Source organism: Eretmochelys imbricata, chromosome 1, assembly GCF_965152235.1.
Source record: "Eretmochelys imbricata isolate rEreImb1 chromosome 1, rEreImb1.hap1, whole genome shotgun sequence".
NCBI classification, from domain to species: domain Eukaryota; kingdom Metazoa; phylum Chordata; order Testudines; family Cheloniidae; genus Eretmochelys; species Eretmochelys imbricata.
In genome coordinates this window covers 230,356,712-230,374,916 of record NC_135572.1, presented here as the reverse complement: position 1 = coordinate 230,374,916, position 18,205 = coordinate 230,356,712, and the positions used below count along the sequence as shown (strand labels likewise).

Below are 18,205 nucleotides of genomic sequence, written 5' to 3'. Positions count from 1 at the left end.
GGGGTGGAAATTGTAGAAATCCAGTACGCAGCTAAAACCTCTCCAACACATTATCAACGATCTACAACCTATCCTGGAAAACGATCCCTCATTCTCACAGACCTTGGGAGGCAGGCCAGTCCTCGCTTACAGACAGCCCCCCAACCTGAAGCAAATAGCAGCAACTACACATCACATCACAGAAACACTAACCCAGGAACCAATCCCTGTAGCGAACCTTGTTGCCTACTCTGTCCCCACATCTACTCTAGCAACACCATCAGAGGACCCAACCACATCAGCCACGCCATCAGAGGCTCATTCACCTGCATGTCTACTAATGCTATATGTGCCATCATGTACCAGCAGTACCCCTCTGCCATGTACATTGGCCAAACTGGACAGTCCCTACGTAAAAGAATAAATGGACACAAATCGGACATCAGCACTGGTAACATATAAAAGCCAGTAGGAGAACACTTCAATTTTCCTGAACATTCTAGAACAGATTTAAAAGTAGCTATACTTGAACAAAAAAACTTCAGAAACAGACTTCAAAGAGAAACAGCAGAACTAAAATTCATTTGCAAATTTAACACCATTAATTTGGGCTTGAATAGGGACTGGGAGTGGCTGACTCATTACAAAAGTAGCTTTGCCTCTCCTGGAATTGACATCTCCTCATCTATTATTGGGAGTGGACTACATCCACCCTGATCGAATTGGCCCTGGCAACACTGGTTCTCCACTTGTGAGGTAACTCCCTTCCCTTCATGTGTCATTATATAATGCCTGCATCTGTAATTTTCACTCCATGCATCTGAAGAAGTGGTGTTTTACCCACAAAAGTTTATGCCCAAATAAATCTGTTAGTCTTTAAGGTGCCACCAGACTCCTTGCTGAAAGTGTGAGAAGTCATTTTTACTGGAACTTGTATAATCTAGGTAGTGTTATTCTAAATAGCCTATTACTAGTATTTTTGTTTTTCTTCTTCTTGAAGTGGGAAGGAAGCCGGAAATATTGAGATGACACTGAGGTCAGGGAGGAGGGTGTTTTTAAGGCTAGGATGATTGGTCCTGGTAGAAATCCAATGCTGCCAGTTCCAGCCCTGTTTTTGGAGTACCTATGAAGAAACCTGAACTTTTACCTTTCCTAGTTCAGCAGCTTTTGTCAGTATATTTTTTTCAGAGTAACAGCCGTGTTAGTCTGTATTCGCAAAAAGAAAAGGAGTACTTTTGGCACCTTAGAGACTAACCAATTTATTTGAGCATGAGCTTTCGTGAGCTACAGCTCACTTCATCGGATGCATACCGTGGAAACTGCAGCAGACTTTATATACACACAGAGATCATAAAACAATACCTCCTCCCACCCCACTGTCCTGCTGGTAATAGCTTATCTAAAGTGATCATCAAGTTGGGCCATTTCCAGCACAAATCCAGGTTTTCTCACCTCCTCCTTCTTTTAAATCTCATCTCATGTGCCAACTCAGAAAATCCCATGCTCTAAAAACTCATCCTGTGAGCATGGTTGACAGGTCAGTTGCTGCACTTTAGGATCATAGTCCCCATATACCAGAGAGAAGGGAAGGGCCAGCCAGTTCTCTGTGCGGTGTTCCCTTTCCTGCCACCCTTGCTCTAGGGATGGCCATATGGGGTAAAATCGTGGCATCATTGAAGCCAATGGCAAAATTCCCATTAACTTCAATGGGCCCAGGATTTCAGCTATAGAGTGTGGGTTGGGCTCTTACATGCTGACACTGCAGCATCATGATGTAGAATCACAATTGTTGTCATATTGCAGTTACAGTCGCCTGACCCAAAAATACTTCTGGTTTTCCAACTTTTATTAGATACATGGCTGGATTGTGCTTTGTATGCGTAGCTGTAGATGGTGTGCAGTAGAGTATGAAATGTTGAATATGGTTACAACTCTCTTCATCAATACATTGTCACCCCACATGTGTCTACATGCGTATTCATTACAGTAAAGGTGCACATCAGGACATACATGCCTCAGTGCTGCCCTCCATTGCTGAGACTAAGCTGTTGTGTATCTTGGAAAGTTTGCTACTGTGTATACACATCACAGTAGCTAATTTTCCAGAATATAGAATATTGGAAGGTTCAACTATACACAAAGTATGAAATCCTGAATCCATTTAAGTTGATCAGAGCTTTGCCATTGACTTAAATGGGGCCAGGACACACCCACAGGATCTACTACAAACTGTTCAGAAGTAGTAAAATAATTGAGTGTTCATGCCTGCTCTGTGCATTTATTATATCACAAGAATATGGTGGATATTAGAATCATAGAATCATAGGACTGGAAGCAAGACACGAGAAGTGATTCTTGCACTCTATTCTGCACTGATTAGGGCTCAACTGGAGTAGTGTGTCCAGTTCTGGGCACCACATTTCAGGAAAGATGTGGACAAATTGGAGAAAATCCGGAGAAGAGTAAAAAACATGATTAAAGATCTAGAAAACATGACCTATAAGGGAAGATTGAAAAAACTGGGTTTGTTTCGTCTGGAGAAGCGAAGACTGAGAGGGGACATGATAACAGTTTTCAAGTAGATAGAAGGTTGTTACAAGGAGGAGGGAGAAAAACTGTTCTTCTTAACCTCTGAGGATAGGACAAGAAGCAAGGGGCTTAAATTGCAGCAAGGGCGGTTTAGGTTGGACATTAGGAAAAACTTCCTAACTGTCAGAGTGGTTAAGCACTGGAATAAATTGCCCAGGGAGGTGGTGGAATCTCCATCACTGGCGATTTTTAAGAGCAGATCGGACAAACACCTGTCGGGGATGGTCTAGATAATATTTTGTCCTCCCTTGAGTGCTGGGGATTGGACTAGATGACCTCTCGAGGTCCCTTACACTTCTACGAAACACTGATAACTACTCTCTGGGAACAGTTTCCAGTCAGTTATGCACTCTCCTTATAGTAGCTGCATCTAAGCTGTATTTCCCTAGTTTGTTTATGAGAAGGACATGCGACCTTTAGTATCAAAAGCCTTACTAAAGTCAAGATATACTACGTCTACAGCTTCCCCCATATCCACAAGGCTTGTTATCCTGTCAAAGAAAACTATTGGGTTGATTTGACGGGATTTGTTCTTGACAAATCCATGCTGACCGTTACTTATCACCTTATTTCTTCTAGGTGTTTTCAAATGGATTGTTTAATTATTTGCTCCATTATCTTTCCAGGTATTGAAGTTAAGCTGACTGGTCTATAATTCCCTGGGTTGTCCTCATTCCCCTTTTTATAGGTGGGCACTATATTTACCATTTTCCAGCCCTCTGGAATCTCTTCCATCTCCCATGACTTTCTGAAGATCATTGTTAATGGATCAGATATCGCCTCAGTCAGCTCCATGAGCATTCTAGGATATGTGTCATCAGGCCATCATATTGTTCATATGTTTCCTTTTTGCTCCATTTACCTTACAGAAAATTTGTGTTCCACTGCAGCAATATCTTAAGACAATATTATAGAGTGAGTGTTCTCTATTTGTTGCTTTCCATCTTTACCTTATGTTTTATGACTAAAATAATTGAGGAGGCTGGGCTAATGGCTGGCAATCCTAGTGGTATGTTTCTAGTATTTGGTTTAGCTATTTTCAGTATAAATTACAATAATGAAGTCCCTGTCTTGCTTGTGCCATCCCCCAAAACACCTGAATATCAAAGGATGGTCTATCTCTCTAAAAGCTTGAGAGTACCGTAGATGGTTGTATGAACCCTGCTTTTTAGAAGTTACACAAATGTCTTGTATATACATGAAACAGAATTTCCCTATGTATATGTAAAAGCTACGGTATGTATAACTTCCTACGCCCAGGAACTCTATCTTTGCAAATGCTTGCTGGATCACATTTTCAAGGATTATGTAAAGCCTGATCCTGTCCCTTTGAAGTCAATGTCAAAGCTCCCATTGACTTCAGTGGTGTAGGATCAGGGCCCTAGAGAATAATAATTTCTCAGAACAGTCACAGTCAAGCTAAATAATTTTGTTTATATATCGTAGGAGGATGAAAAACACTTCAGTACAGTCATTTATTGTAGAGAAAATTGGCTGGATTTGCAACATTGATAAAGGAAAGGATAGATAAGAATTTGAATAACAACTGGAAAGGAAAGTACATTGACCAATTAGAAAACCAATGTGTTGCTTCTGATTTGTAGCAACAGAAACTCTTAAAATGCATGATCATTTCTTTCTTCTATGTTAATTTACCTCATTCATTCAGAGCTTTAATGTCTGATTTCAAATTCAGACACTGTGTAGACTTGGCATGAAAGAAAATTAATGTAAGATCATTCTACTTTTGGTCAACATTTTCATGTGTGGTAAAGTTGTCAATTTTCTAATCGCACAAAACCAAACACCTTTGCCCCACCTCCTTCCCCGAGGCCCTGCCCATGCCCCGCCCCTTCTCTGAGGCCCCGCCCCCACTCATGCCATCCCCTTTCCCTCCATCGCTCGTTCTCCCCCACCCGCACTCATTTTCACCAGGCTGGGGCAAGGGGTTGGGATGCAGGAGGGGGTGATGGCTCCGGCTGGGGGTGCAGGCTCTCGGGTGGGGCCGGGGATGAGGGGTTTGGGATGTAGGAGAGGGCTCAGGGCTGGGGGGGGGGGCGTTGTGGTTTGGGAGGGGCTGTGGGGTGCAGGCTCCAGGAGGGAGTTTGAGTGCAGGAGGGGGCTCAGGCTGAGGTAGGGAGGTGCAGGGTCTGGGAGGGAGTTAAGGTGAGGAATGAGGTTTCGGCCTGGGGCAGCGGGTTTGGGTGCAGGCTCCATCTGGGCGGCGCTTACCTCAGGCAGCTCCCGGTCAGCGGTGCAGTGGGGCTAAGGCAGGCTCCCTGCCTGCCCTGGGACCGCGTGGCTCCTTGAAGCGGCTGGCTTGTCCCTGCATCTACTAGGCAAGGGGCCAGGGGGCTCTGTGTGCTGTCTGCGGCCTCAGGCACTGTCCCTGCAGCTCCCATTGGCTGCGGTTCCTGGACAATGGGAGTTGCAGAGCCAGCGTTCGGGGCAGGGGCAGCGCACAGAGCCCCCATGGCCATCCCTGCACCTAGGAGCTGGACATGCTGGCCACTTCCACCTGCCAGACTTTTAACGGAGCCACCAGGGTCCCTTTTCGACTGGGCATTCCAGTTGAAAACCGGACACCTAGCAGCTCTATGTGTTGGACGTTAGACCATGATCCTGTAAAAACCAACCGTAAGGCACACCCTGCAGTTCTATAATATAGGTATTACTGGTTCTAGTGGTATTTCCTGTTTTAAGGTATAGGGACTATCTCAAAAATCAGTGAACTTTTTAAGTGTTCACTGTACACGTGTTAGTAACTTTAATCAGGTGAATAGTCCCTTTTGATTGAGTGAATTTGCATGCATGTGTAAATGTTTGCAGGGTCAAGGCCTTAATCTGTAAGGAAATGCTTAGCACCAATGGGCTAACATTTTTTCACAAAGCGATTATTTCATATCTGATCTTTCAGTGTTAGTCCTCAAAGAAAACCTGCTAAAAATCATGGACTCATCAGGAACACTGGTTTCTTGGCTCATTACAACATTTTGTAACATACACCTGCTGGCTAACCCTCAGTGGCCCACTTTAAACCCCTTTTGCATAACAATCTAACCCTTATTGTCCATTTCATTTCAAGTGGACTCCTACAACATGCCTTAGCTCTTATGCTTAAGTCTGTCCCAACTCATTTAGCTCAGACACTGCTTCCAACCCCACACCTGAAGAAGAGCTCTGTGTAGTTCAAAAGCTTGTACCGTCCACCAACAGAAGTTGATTCAGTAAAAGATCTTACCTCACCTGCCTTGTTACTCTTATAAAAATAGAATGTCAGAGATGCCTAAATATTTGTTTGTTTCTCTTTATAACCAGATCAGTTTACTAATGTAAACTATGGTAACTTTTCCAAATTGCACTGTACAAAAACTAAGTTGCTAAGTCAGAATTCCTGCTTCATCTGTAACAGGAATGCCCATGTTCCTGAACTAGTGTCTAGAAAATAAAAGAAAGTTGTGTCAGTTGAAGTATTATGCATGGAGAATAAAAAGGTTGCCCCAGAGCTGGCTAATATGTTTCCCTGACTAGATTGCTTGGATATTTTTATTTATTTTTGTAAATCCCATTCTTCTCTTTTTGCAATCTTCTGGGCAGGCCTGTTACCATTTTTAGTTCCTTTGTGCACCCAGTGTAGCTTCCTTAATTGAAAGCAAATTTTCCTCTTTGTATGAAGAAGGAAAATTAGTGTTTTCTTACATTCCTGTGTTCAACTGGGAGACAGAAAAGTTTCTAAGAGGGTTGACACAGGGTGTTTTCCCACCACCTTCACAGTCTAGGCAAATCTGTTTTAAAGATGTCTCCAACATATGGTATTATTTTTAAGGGCCTCCCTGATCAAGTGCAAAGCATAAAATCCTTAAGGTTTAGAAGTTGCAGCATTATTTATTTAAGGGGAAAGAAACATTTTCATATGGCAATATAATTTGTTAAACATAATTTTTTTCCAAGCAGTTCAGTCCTGAACACTGATGGTTTTCTAATGTGTAGCAGATACAGTATGAATTACAGCCATGAAGAACCTTGTTTTTATATACTTAGAAAGTGTTATCAATAGTGGAAATTCACAGGTGGACAGACAAAAATGTCCTGTTCTGGGATTAACTGCAAAGTAAACTCTGCTACACACATGTGCCATCTGGATCTATTTTCGTTTTTGCACATTATGGAAAAGGGAGGAAGTAGTCCATTGTTTTCTCATCCAACTCATAGATTTGCAGGTTCCTCAAGGTAGTAATTTTTCATATGCTCTATTTAATATGCTAGGTTGTTGGGTTTTGTTTAAAAGCCCTTCTGTTGAATCAGTGGGGAGCAATTCATATGTTAATGCAGTGGGAAAGCTTTCTGAGTCCACAATTTTAGTAGAGAATATAATTATGTGGTTGAACTTTTCCAACTACAGGGCTTTTCAGCACCACTACAGACTCATTCACTAGTGTGGGATAGTGATGAAAAACTATACAATTATAAAAATTGTGCCAAGCACCTCAACTATAATTGATTTTTTAGTTAAGGAATGATACCTCCAACACAAAATGTGAAAAGATGCTTATAAATCCACAATTACAGTATAGTGTTCTGCTGAACAGTTTGGCATCTATAACCAATTCACAGTACAGTACATGCAAAGAATCTTAAGCAGTAAGATGCAGCAGACAGTGCGCTTCCAAGGGATTACTGCACACTTTGTGAATTGTGAGGCACAATGCTGAAGGGCAAAGACTTCAACCACCCAAGAAGAATCATAATGTCTCAGAAATGCACTGCCTGGATTTTATTCCTGTTCAAATAATGGAAACTACAAAGCAAATAAGTAAAATTGATTAAAAATTGCAACTTTTAAAAAATTAAGAGCAGTGAGTAGGTATCAGAGAGGTTGAAAAATATATTTTAGATAAAAGCCAAATACTACTGCTAGGATGGATGAATACATTCAAAACTGTACTGTCAAAATATGGCATTACTTACAACAAAGAAGGCTTGTCCCTATTACAATAAAATAGATAAAATTCAATAAAAGATTATAACAGTTTAATAACACCATCCTGTGTGCAATCCAAAACCCACTGACAAAGATTTCAGTGCCTATGTTTAAATAGTGCCTTTCGTCCCAAACTTTCTCCAAGCACCTTGCCAACATTACAAACAGCTATTACTCCACTCAGCGCTGAAATGTAGACACTTCTGGGTAGTATGTCACCCGTTTTCACAGTGAAGAGTGACACTAGAACAGTTTAGCTCAAAATGTGAAGACTATTGTATACAACAGAAACTACAGGAGAAATTTAGGGAGGCAGAATGTGATTACCTAATTTGGAATTTGGTCAGCATATTAGTAGTGACATCCTTCCTGTTGCAAAAAGTCTGATGTGATCTCTAAAGACTACAAGCAATCAATTTTTCATTATATCTGAGCGATTTGCACCTCAAGCTGCACAATGTCTTTTTAACACTATCCAATGGTGGGCCATGGAGATTGAATACTTGCTCAGAATGAAGAATGCCACTTATACCCCAGTTTAGGAAACCCTTTATGCACATATTGAACTTTAAGAATGATCTTAAATTAATCCATGTGCAGCAAAGCACTTGAGAATATGCTTAATTTTAAGCATGTGCCTTCGTCCCACTGATATCAGGGGAAATTAAGCACATGCTAAATGCTTTGATGCATAGGGATGGACTTAAGCAAGCGCTTAAGTATTTTGCTGAATCGAGGCCTTAATCCCCCCACCCATTTCCAGTAGTACTCTGTTTTCCTTGAAGGTATGCCATCCAAGTACTGACCAATCTCTGAAAAGTTAAAACTAGTTGATTAACATGAAAAGTAATTCCTAAGTACTTTCACATATAAAAGTGGTAATTTAGCTTACTATTTCTTGTGGGGTTACAATAATTGTTCCAAAGAAATGGGGCAGCTGCTAAGTATTCATGAAATTGTTTTGAAATTATCTGAAAGTCCATATTCGAAGTGCATTATTAATTATCTTTTGCTAGTCACTAATGGAATTTTTAATATAGTAAATACCAAATCTAGTCAGGGAGCAGAAACAATAGCATGTAACCAATCACACATCACAAACAAATAGTTAATAGTTTAAAAGTGAACAGTTTATGGACATCCAGTGTAGTGACATTTGTTCATATAAACTACTTGGATATTTTTTCCAGTAACAAACATTTGGAGAAATTGAGATTAGTTTGCAAAATATGTGTGTCCTGAAGGAGCTAAATTTGCACTGAGAATTATTCACAGCACAGATTCAACCAGCTGTAGCTATACTATTGAAATGTCTTTTTACCAATGAAAATAATCACTTGTACTTGTAAAGAAGAAAGAAACAAGGCGAAATCTGCAAACATAAGAACTGCCATATGGGGTCGGACTAATGGTCCATCTAGCCCAGCATTTTGTGTTCTGAATATAGTTGGCTTTTCTGAGACCAATTTTTTTAAAAAAAAAAACCTCAGTACTGGTGATGAGCATAAATTCATACATAATTGTTTCTGGTTAATTAATGTTTAATTTAACAGAATTAAGTTGGTAAGGAATGGTTTCAGAGTAACAGCCGTGTTAGTCTGTATTCGCAAAAAGAAAAGGAGTACTTGTGACTAGAGACTAACCAATTTATGCGACTCAAAAGCTAATGAGAAGCCACCTGCAAATAGTAAATAAGATCTATACATGTTCCCCTCCATTTTCAACTTGTCTAGTTAAGGTTGGGAAACATTTTCATTTTCACATGCTCAGAACATTCATTGTGGCGGCTGAAATTTTCCATGCTACATCTTTGTATACATGTGACTACTATTTCTCCTCCCTCCCCCCAAGAGAAAGGGGATGTTTTATCCACTTTTCTTAGGTTATGTTTGAAGACTGTCACAATGATTGTATGCAAAAGATAGAGTTGAGGATACACATGCTACCTTAACTTTGCATTTATTGACCATTGACGGTGAAATCCTTTCCCCATTGAAGTCTATTCCAAAACTGGTCCCATTGACTTCAGGGGGACCAGAATTTCACCTGTAATCTTTGGTTCAGGCTTAAAATTTTATTTTGCATTTGATATATATAACCTACTACAAACTAGTTACGCACAACATGTATGTGCTATAATACTTGGTTCTTCCTGTTCTTTAGTAATTTGAAATTCTTAATCAGGTAGGGAGGCCTTCAATAGAGAAAGCAATAGAGAATATTTCCTGTCAGGAACTCTATTAAAGGGGGAGGAGGATCACAGCATTAAAAGTATGCATGTTCTGTGATTTTTATGTAAAGCAGTAGAAAGTATTTTCATCCTGGGACATCAGCCATGTAGATTTTCACACAGTTTTATGGTAAATTTGAAATGAATGACAAGCAAATACACTAAGAAGACTTTTATGCTAAGAATAACTTTAGAGTTTGGTTTAAGCTATGTATTTTAAGTGATGCAAAATAGTAAGATGGATCAACACCAAATAAAATAGAGCAGCTGGAGCCAGAACAATCACTTAGTGGCAGTATTATATGTTGCCATCTGTGGGCCCCAGGTTTGATTTGCCGACTCAATCGCTTGATTCCAAGGCCAGGATTTCTGCCGAGGCATCATGCTCATCCTCTGGGCAGGCCTCAGATTGCTCAAAAGCAAATCCTTGTGTGTGGTCAAAAAGTGATGTAGATGACTCCACAGGGAGTTCCATCCAGTCATCTTTGGCCAGTAGGATGTGGAATCATATTGGGGCCTCAAAGTTAGGGTGAAGGTTAAAACAGAAGGAAAAAACAGCAGCTGAATGTTTTTGGAATGTGCTGTTAGAGTCAGCTAATTTTTGGAAACTGAAGGGCTGTGGTTTGTTGTGGAAACTCCAATGGCAAATGGCACCTGATGAGTCAGGAAACAATGTTGCTATGGCTGTTAATTACAGCCAAATTCTCAAAGGGTGCCACGTATGTACATCAGAGAGAAGAACTGAGCTCTTAAGTGATTGTCATGTGGTCACAGAAGTTCAAGAAAAAAGGACTTGGTAAAATTTAAATGGTGTTGGTGAGTGTCAAAAAAAAAAAAAGTGCTCAGACAAAACGATAATGCAAGGAGTGTGAGAGAGATTTTGTGCAAACAGTACCTAATTAATAGCTCTATGTTAAAAGAAGGCAGCACTGTACAGAACCAGGAGACTTTGTGCCTGATCGTTTTCAGTTGTAAGCAGAAGATAAAATGCTCCTCGGCATTAATCATGGTGGCAGTATCTCTCCTTGCTGTTGTAATTCCAGATCATCAAGCTCATGCATTTTTCAGTGTCTGCAGAATTAGAACTCTGGGGCTTTCTTGGGTGGGTGAACACTCAAGCCCAAATAGGTGTTATTCATACTGATCATATTTGCATATGAGTCACATTCAGTCTGTGAATTTGCCAGATGCCCATTTATTTTTATTTAAATAATGAGATCATTCCATGAAGTGAACATAATCTAAAAATATAGAGGAAAGACTATTTAGAAAAACATTCATACATATTTTCACATTTCATATATATTTCGCTAGCAGAGGCGCAGTGATGTTGAAAGCACTATTTATTAAAATTCGTTTGAGTGTGGATAACATTTCATTAAGCAATATATTGTGTAACAAAGCTGCTTGTTTTTTTTCCTTCCTGACCTGTTTCTACATTAAAGGAAATATTCTCCTCTTGAATGTACTTGAAATATATACCATTTTCAAAGCCAGCGTCATTTCATTATGCTTCTCATGTTATAAGAGGAAGCTAAGTGTTTATACACAGTGCTTTGTCATTTATGTATCATGAAAGAGTTTAAAAATGTAATGTTTAATGGGAAGGCAAAGCTAATACATAAACTGAGCAGACAGGAGACAACTGAGTTTCTGATCTCTTATTTTACTGAGTTTACATAAACTTTAAAACTTTTAACAAGCAATAACCTTTCCTTATGAAAAATGGTGACTAACTAACCCAACAAAAAATCCCCAAACATATGGCTAATTCACCTGAGACTTTTAAAATCTAAAGCCTCTATATCAAAAGCCAAAGAATTCTGAGTTTGTTCAGATGCACCCAAACCACGCCATGCAGGAAGTGTTTACATTAATGCTTCGTGAAATAAATACATTTTCAAGTACACAGTTTGAGATTGCTGCCTTGGATAAGAAAGGTAACACCATTGTGTCACAGATCACACATCTGGAGGGCTGCTTTGATTTACATGAAACAGAATCTGCACAATCGGGCTGAAAAAAAAGATGGGGGGTGGAGTTTAGCTGAATAACTTATTAAAGGATATGCTATAAGTGTACACGCGGTAATGTGGAGTAAAGGAAAAACTGTTAAAAATGGGTTTCACACTTAGCGTATCCAACTGATATGTCTACCAGACAGAGCAGAATATGAGGACCTAGTGATCTTTCTAGAGAAATGGGTCCCAAATTCTTTGCTAGTCATACCAGATGATCCTATGTAAATTGAGCTATAGCTCCCCTTCCTATGGAGAAACCAAGGGAGAAGATAAGAGGCACAGAAAACTTCTGCAAGTTGCCCTATGAAACGTGCTCTACAAAACATTTTCTTGAAGGCTTGGGGGAGACTTCAGAAGAGGGGGGAACCAAGACATTCCAACTATACAGACTATCAAAAGGACACCTCCAGATCCACAGAGGTATGAGCTGTGAGAGTTCCTGCCTTCATATTGCTCCCTGGTTCACCCCGCTCCCACTAACCACTTCTGTTTTGAGGATTATGTTGCTCTGGGCTAGGCCCACCCGCCCACGCTCTTGCACACCTCCAATGGCTTGTCTGTAACGGGTGTTATCAAACTATATCAGCAGATCTTTGAAATGCACTTGAACCTGATCTGTTTGAAAACCACTTATAAAATATGAGCTAAATTCAGATCTGGCAGCGTGTGGAGCAGTGGGATCTGCACTACCAATGAGAAGGACAAAAAGTTTCTTAGCAGCTGGAGATGTGCATGATGCAGCAGAATGAGAGGAATTACATAGAAACTGATGTAAGATAATGATGGAGAGATTGAGAAGGGCATAGCTTCTAGGAAAGAGGGATGTAGTTTGGGTGTGGCTATAAGAGACATTGAGAGCTGCTGAAAGATGACACTGTGTGAAACAGTATTTCAGCAAGTCTCGTTTGCACTGCAAGACAGTATAGGGAATAGCAGTGAACAGATTCATGACAACCTGTACATCTACCATAGTTCATTCAGTCACAGTTGTAACTAAATCATAAAGGCTTTTTTCAAAGACAAGTGAGGCAGTATCATTGGGCTGACATAGCACTATGTATTAAAATAGAAAAGCTGTTATCTATTAGAATAGCCCTCATGCAAACCTTTGTGATAGCATTATGGCAACTGATGGGTAGCAAACTGTCTAAATACATACTCTGAAACATACCACAGGATCTGAGGTTTTTGTTGAAAGCTATAATTAAATCCATGAGTGCTAGATGTGTGGTGCATATAATATATTTTCATAAACCGTGGCCATTTGCAAATGCTAACCACTTAAGGTCTGCCAGGGCCACATGGCCTCATAATGGTATTTTCCTAGTATTACAGCTGTATGGGCAATCTGCATGACTGTTAGAAAGCTGATTACAGTTCAAAACCTTGCTTACTCACTGGCGCACCACAGTTTGCCAGATGTGGTACAAAATTAGATTTCTTCTGAATTTCATTACCTACTTCTCTTGAGTGGCATTACTTTACACATCTCATTAGACTTATACCGCTACTTCTCACTCGAGCCCCAGGAGTTTATCATACATAAATTCAATTGAAATAAGGCTGCCCAAAAGAAGGTTGTGTTGAAAGCATTGCTCTGCTATTATATTATTTGCTTCATATTAAAAAAATTAAGATTTAAATGATAGGGCTTCTGCTATTCATTTTGTTCACTAATAATATAACATTCAGAAGTTCCAAACTTATTTTTGTAAACTATGTTACCGTGTCATTCATGTATGTCCTGGCAAATGCAACACTATGGGGCAAATCCTGTCACTTTGCCCCACCCTCTTTATCACAGCGGGCCCTGCCCTCAGTGGAATGAATTATTGAGTTCCCCACAGCCTGGATGGAGGAGAATCCAGCAATGTGCAGAAGAGAGACAGTGAGTGAATAAAAATGTTTAGTTTACTGCTTTTGCTGTGTTAACCAACAAAAATACATCATCAAGCAAATTCAAAGTGAAGTGTTCACAGTTGGTTTCAGTTTCATTTAGCTGTAGTGTTCAATTTGTTGTAGAAGTGGTGTCTTTTATATAAAAACCAGTGGGAATTTTCAAAGACTCTGGGATCATTAGAACAAGTCTTTCATCTGTAATGGTAATTGGGTTATTCGTTATGGGGCCATACTTGTTGGTCTTTCCAAAAAATCAGTCTCCTAGCTGAAAATTATGAGTTTTGTCAATATACTCATTGTTATAAATAGATTTAACTTTACCTATCATTTTTAAAGTTTGTATTTTATCATTTTGAAATCAGCCAATTGTTTTTCTGTTTTACCCAGAAGGAAACACTGACTTCCAAATTGCAAGTAATCATGAGCAATTGCCGGTGGGCCTAGTTGTCTTTTAACATTTATGTAGAAAATGTTTCCCAAAAGAGGAGAAATCTTTAAGAAACCATGTAGTTGTTGCTGGGTCAGGTGGTTTTAACCGTCAAACCCAGATCAGCAGTTTGGATGTCTGGAATGTCCCTCACCTCTTTGCAATAACTATAAAGAAATGATTTTACACAAACAACACAAATAATAATTTTAGTGGATTCGGTAAATAGAATGGTTAAAACTGTATATTAAGGGGGAAATTATACAGTGATATAAATGGTGATGCTTTATTTCACGTCTTTGTTAGTGCCTGCTCCTTTCACCCTTTTCTGCTCCTTTAAGTTGCACTGTTTTTGCACATCCACTGAGCACCAAGCCAGTACAAGTATCGCTCTTCTACCATATACAATCTCTTAATAAACCTCTCTTCGGACTATGGAGTGAAATCCTGGCCTCATGGAAGTTTTGCAATTGGTTTCAATTGACTTAAGTGGAGCCAAGATTTTTACCCATCAGGTTCTACCAGTTTACACTGGTTTGGGATTTTTTGCACAGTAGGTATCCAATAAAAGAATACATTTTAAAGAAAAGGTGGAAACTCAGAATGGAATTTTTAAGTGAAACATCTGAGTTCAGATTCCCAGCTGGCATAAACTGATATAGCCCCACTGAACTCAAAGAAGCTCTGCTGATCGATACCACTTGAGGATCTGGCACATTATTGTCAAGGAAGAGGTGTTTCAAGGAACCTAGAATACTACATCAAGAACACAAATATATTCTCAAATCAGGAAGGAGTGGATAAGTTATCCACCATGCAGCTCTGGAAGGAGACAGTTGACTTGGAAACCAAATCCAAGCTGGAATATCACAACTATTTGGTTGTATTTTGGTAACCCTCGTTTCTTTCAGAATTCATTGAGGGTGCAATAAACTTTCATAACACTTTTACAGATTGTTTAAGCAGTATTTAATATTTTAAATGATCTGACTGTACTATAAAAAAGCCCACCTTTACTATCATGTAATTTGGCTGGAATCTGATTGTTCTTTTGGAGGAAATACTGACTAGTCACTTCTGCATCATTGATTATTATCTTTTTAGGAACTGCTAACAATGCGGGGGAAAGGGAATAAAGTGATGTGTTGGAGGTCCGTCAAAGACGGGATGTTCTATTACAAGGGACCAAACCAGTAATATTGTTGTGTGTACCCTGAGGGTAGGCTGACAACTTAAAAGTGCCCAGACCAAGACACTAACCATCTCTCATTTACAGTACTATGTTTGTGTAAGTTTCCCTAAAGTATTTAATAATCTGGACATTTTAATATTATCTAACAAACACTGACAGCTGTTGAATGACTATGGATAGCCATTTATTCATTTTAGCTAGGGGGAATTCATAGATATGGGCATCTGATTAAATTTCATTGTATCATTAAAATCCTGCATGTACTCAATGCATTTAATTTCAAAATGGTTTTATTTACAGTTTGGTATTTATTTCTAGGTTTTTTTGCTAATTAATTTTTCTTTTTTCCAACAGCTCGATCAAGTTGTCCGCCAACGTAGCCTGTGTAGTTTGGAACTGTTCCTCTCATGTGCACAGAAGCAATTAAACACTTTAATAAAGGAAGAACCAGTCACTTCAGAGCAAAAGAGAGAAACTGAAAATCTAAACAGCAATGAAAACGTGTGATTTGTGATGCTACAAATCAGTATGCTGCAAATTACAAAATCTCTCTTCTTTTTGAAACATGGAGCTCTATCATTTGTCAAGACTGATCTGAAACAATGTTTAGTAGAAACTATCTGCAGATGACTTCATTTGATTTTTTTTAATTATTATTACGTGTTTACAATATTAGAAATAAGAAAATCATTGGAAGAAATTCTCAATATTAAACTGTGCACATGTTGTCATCTTTAAAGCCTATTATTGATATCTTAGGCAAATGCAATGGTGATAGTAATACTGCCTTGTTATGGCTGTTTACAAGAGATGTCAGCATGTGTCCATATTTTTGACACAGGAAAAGGCTATGATTTGGCCCCTGATTCAGTAAGGCACTTAAGCGCATATGAAAGTCTATCCATATCCCCCGGTACATGATCAATGCATTGCTGCACCGGGGGCCTTAGACTCTTATCACATGTTTCTTATTTATCACCACTGTCAATAGTGAGTCATAAGAATGCTGCTGAACATTTTAAAAAAATTGTTTCTGAAGATCAGTCTCCAGCAACGGAAGAGGAATGTTGAAAAATAAAAACAAACACTGCATCTTTTTACACTGAGACAAAAAAGTCTAGAAGTCACTTGTTATTGTAAAAACTAATCTGTGGTGTATATTTCTCATTTCTGTTCTTGAAAGATACTGTGATTCTAAAAATCACTTTTTCTCATTAAAGTGGAACTTCTGTAATTGACTTCAATTATAGGAAATGATACATTTAAAAACGTAGGGTCCAGTGCTGCACTTCTTACTCAGTCAGAATTCCCACTGACCCCAGTGGAAGCCCTACCTGAGTAAGGAATGCAAGATGGTGCCCTTAAAGTGCCTGATTCAAAGCCTATTTGAAGTCAATGAAAATTTGCCCATAGACTTCAGTGTGCTTTAGATCAGGCCTTTAGGCTCTGACCCTGCAGTGCAGAGCATGACGGTGGACTGCTGTGCCTGTGCACTATTGATTGTAGAATTGGGGCCTTAGTTTGTAAGATTTCAGAATCAAGTAACAAAAAATGAGAATGTTGCTCATAATTACGAATGTAAATAAATGATGAGTGGTATCTTACATAACAAGTTAGTGCCTCGGTGGGGAATCATAGACATTTATTCAGTGCAATTTTAATTGTAAGTAGACTTATTTTGCCATTGAAATTAATGAATTTGATTTTACTATAACTAGAGCTGAGCGTGAACTGAAAAATCCAAAAATAATTTCATTTCAAGTTCACCTGAAGTGGAAAAATTTTGTTTGTTGAAACAAATAAAAAGGTGAAAAATCAATAGCTTCAGATTGAACAAAACATTTTGTTTGGTCCCAAATGATTTTTTTTTTCATTTTGCTTAGTTTTTGGGGTGTTTTTAAACATATTTTTGTTTTTAAATAAATCTAGCTACATTTTATTTTATCTCTGTACTTGGCACTGGTGTAACTGCTGTTGGAATATTGTGTCCAGTTGTGGTGCCCATGATTCAAGAAGGATGTTGATAAATTGGAAAGGATTCATAGAAGAGCCACAAGAATGATTAAAGGATTAGAAAACATGCCTTTGAACTCCATGAGTCTATCACTATATCTGTTTAGCTTAACAAAAAGAAAGTTAAGGGGTGACTTGATTACAGTTTATAAGTACCTTATGGGGAACAAATATTTAATAATGGGCTTTTCTGACTAGCAGAGCAAGGTGTAACTCGATCCAATGACTAGAAGTTGAAGCTAGACAAATTCAGACTGTAAATAAGGTGTACATTTTGAACAGTGAGAGTAATTAACTGTTGGAACTACTTACCAAGGGTCATTGTGGATTCTCTATCACTGAAAATTTCAAAATCAGCATTGGATGTTTTTCTAAAAGATCTGCTCAAGGAATTATCTGGGAAAAGTTCTATGCCCTGTATTATACAGGAGGTCGGACAAGATTATCATAATGGTACTTTCTGGCCTTGTAATTTATGAATTTCAAGCCAAAGCCTCATTCTGAAATGAAGTGGAAATGTTTTGTTCTGAAAATGTTGAATCAAAACATTTTGAGTTTAAAATAAAAAAAGTTTTATTTTTCAGCCAAAACTATTTGCTGAATTAACAAGTCACTTTGGTCGACCTGAAATTGCATTTTTTGATGAAGAAACTATTCATCCAAAAACTTTCATGCAGTTCTAACTGAAAATGCTTCCTTTTTCATATATAATTGGCTTTTTTACTGCAATAAATAAAACCTTAAATGGTGACGCATAAAAAATACAAATGTGGTGAGGGAAGTTTTTCCTGACATATCTGACACATTTTTATTTAATTTTTCTGTGTTTTATTTTGTATTTAAACCCAAAATTATTCATTTCCTTTACAGACAT

The 18,205-nt window shown here is 38.7% G+C and overlaps 1 protein-coding gene across 5 annotated transcripts in view; it reads left to right on the top strand.

Moving 5' to 3' along the window:
• CCDC91 (coiled-coil domain containing 91) overlaps positions 1 to 17,364 on the top strand; it is a 315,195-nt gene extending 297,831 nt beyond the window's left edge. For all 5 annotated transcript variants that reach the window (XM_077825315.1, XM_077825324.1, XM_077825306.1 and 2 more), the window contains one exon: positions 15,673 to 17,364. In XM_077825315.1, coding sequence (XP_077681441.1) covers positions 15,673 to 15,825 — 153 coding nt within the window. In that variant the 3' untranslated portion in view covers positions 15,826 to 17,364. The remainder of the gene's footprint in view (positions 1 to 15,672) is intronic.
• Positions 17,365 to 18,205: the final 841 nt, after the last annotated feature.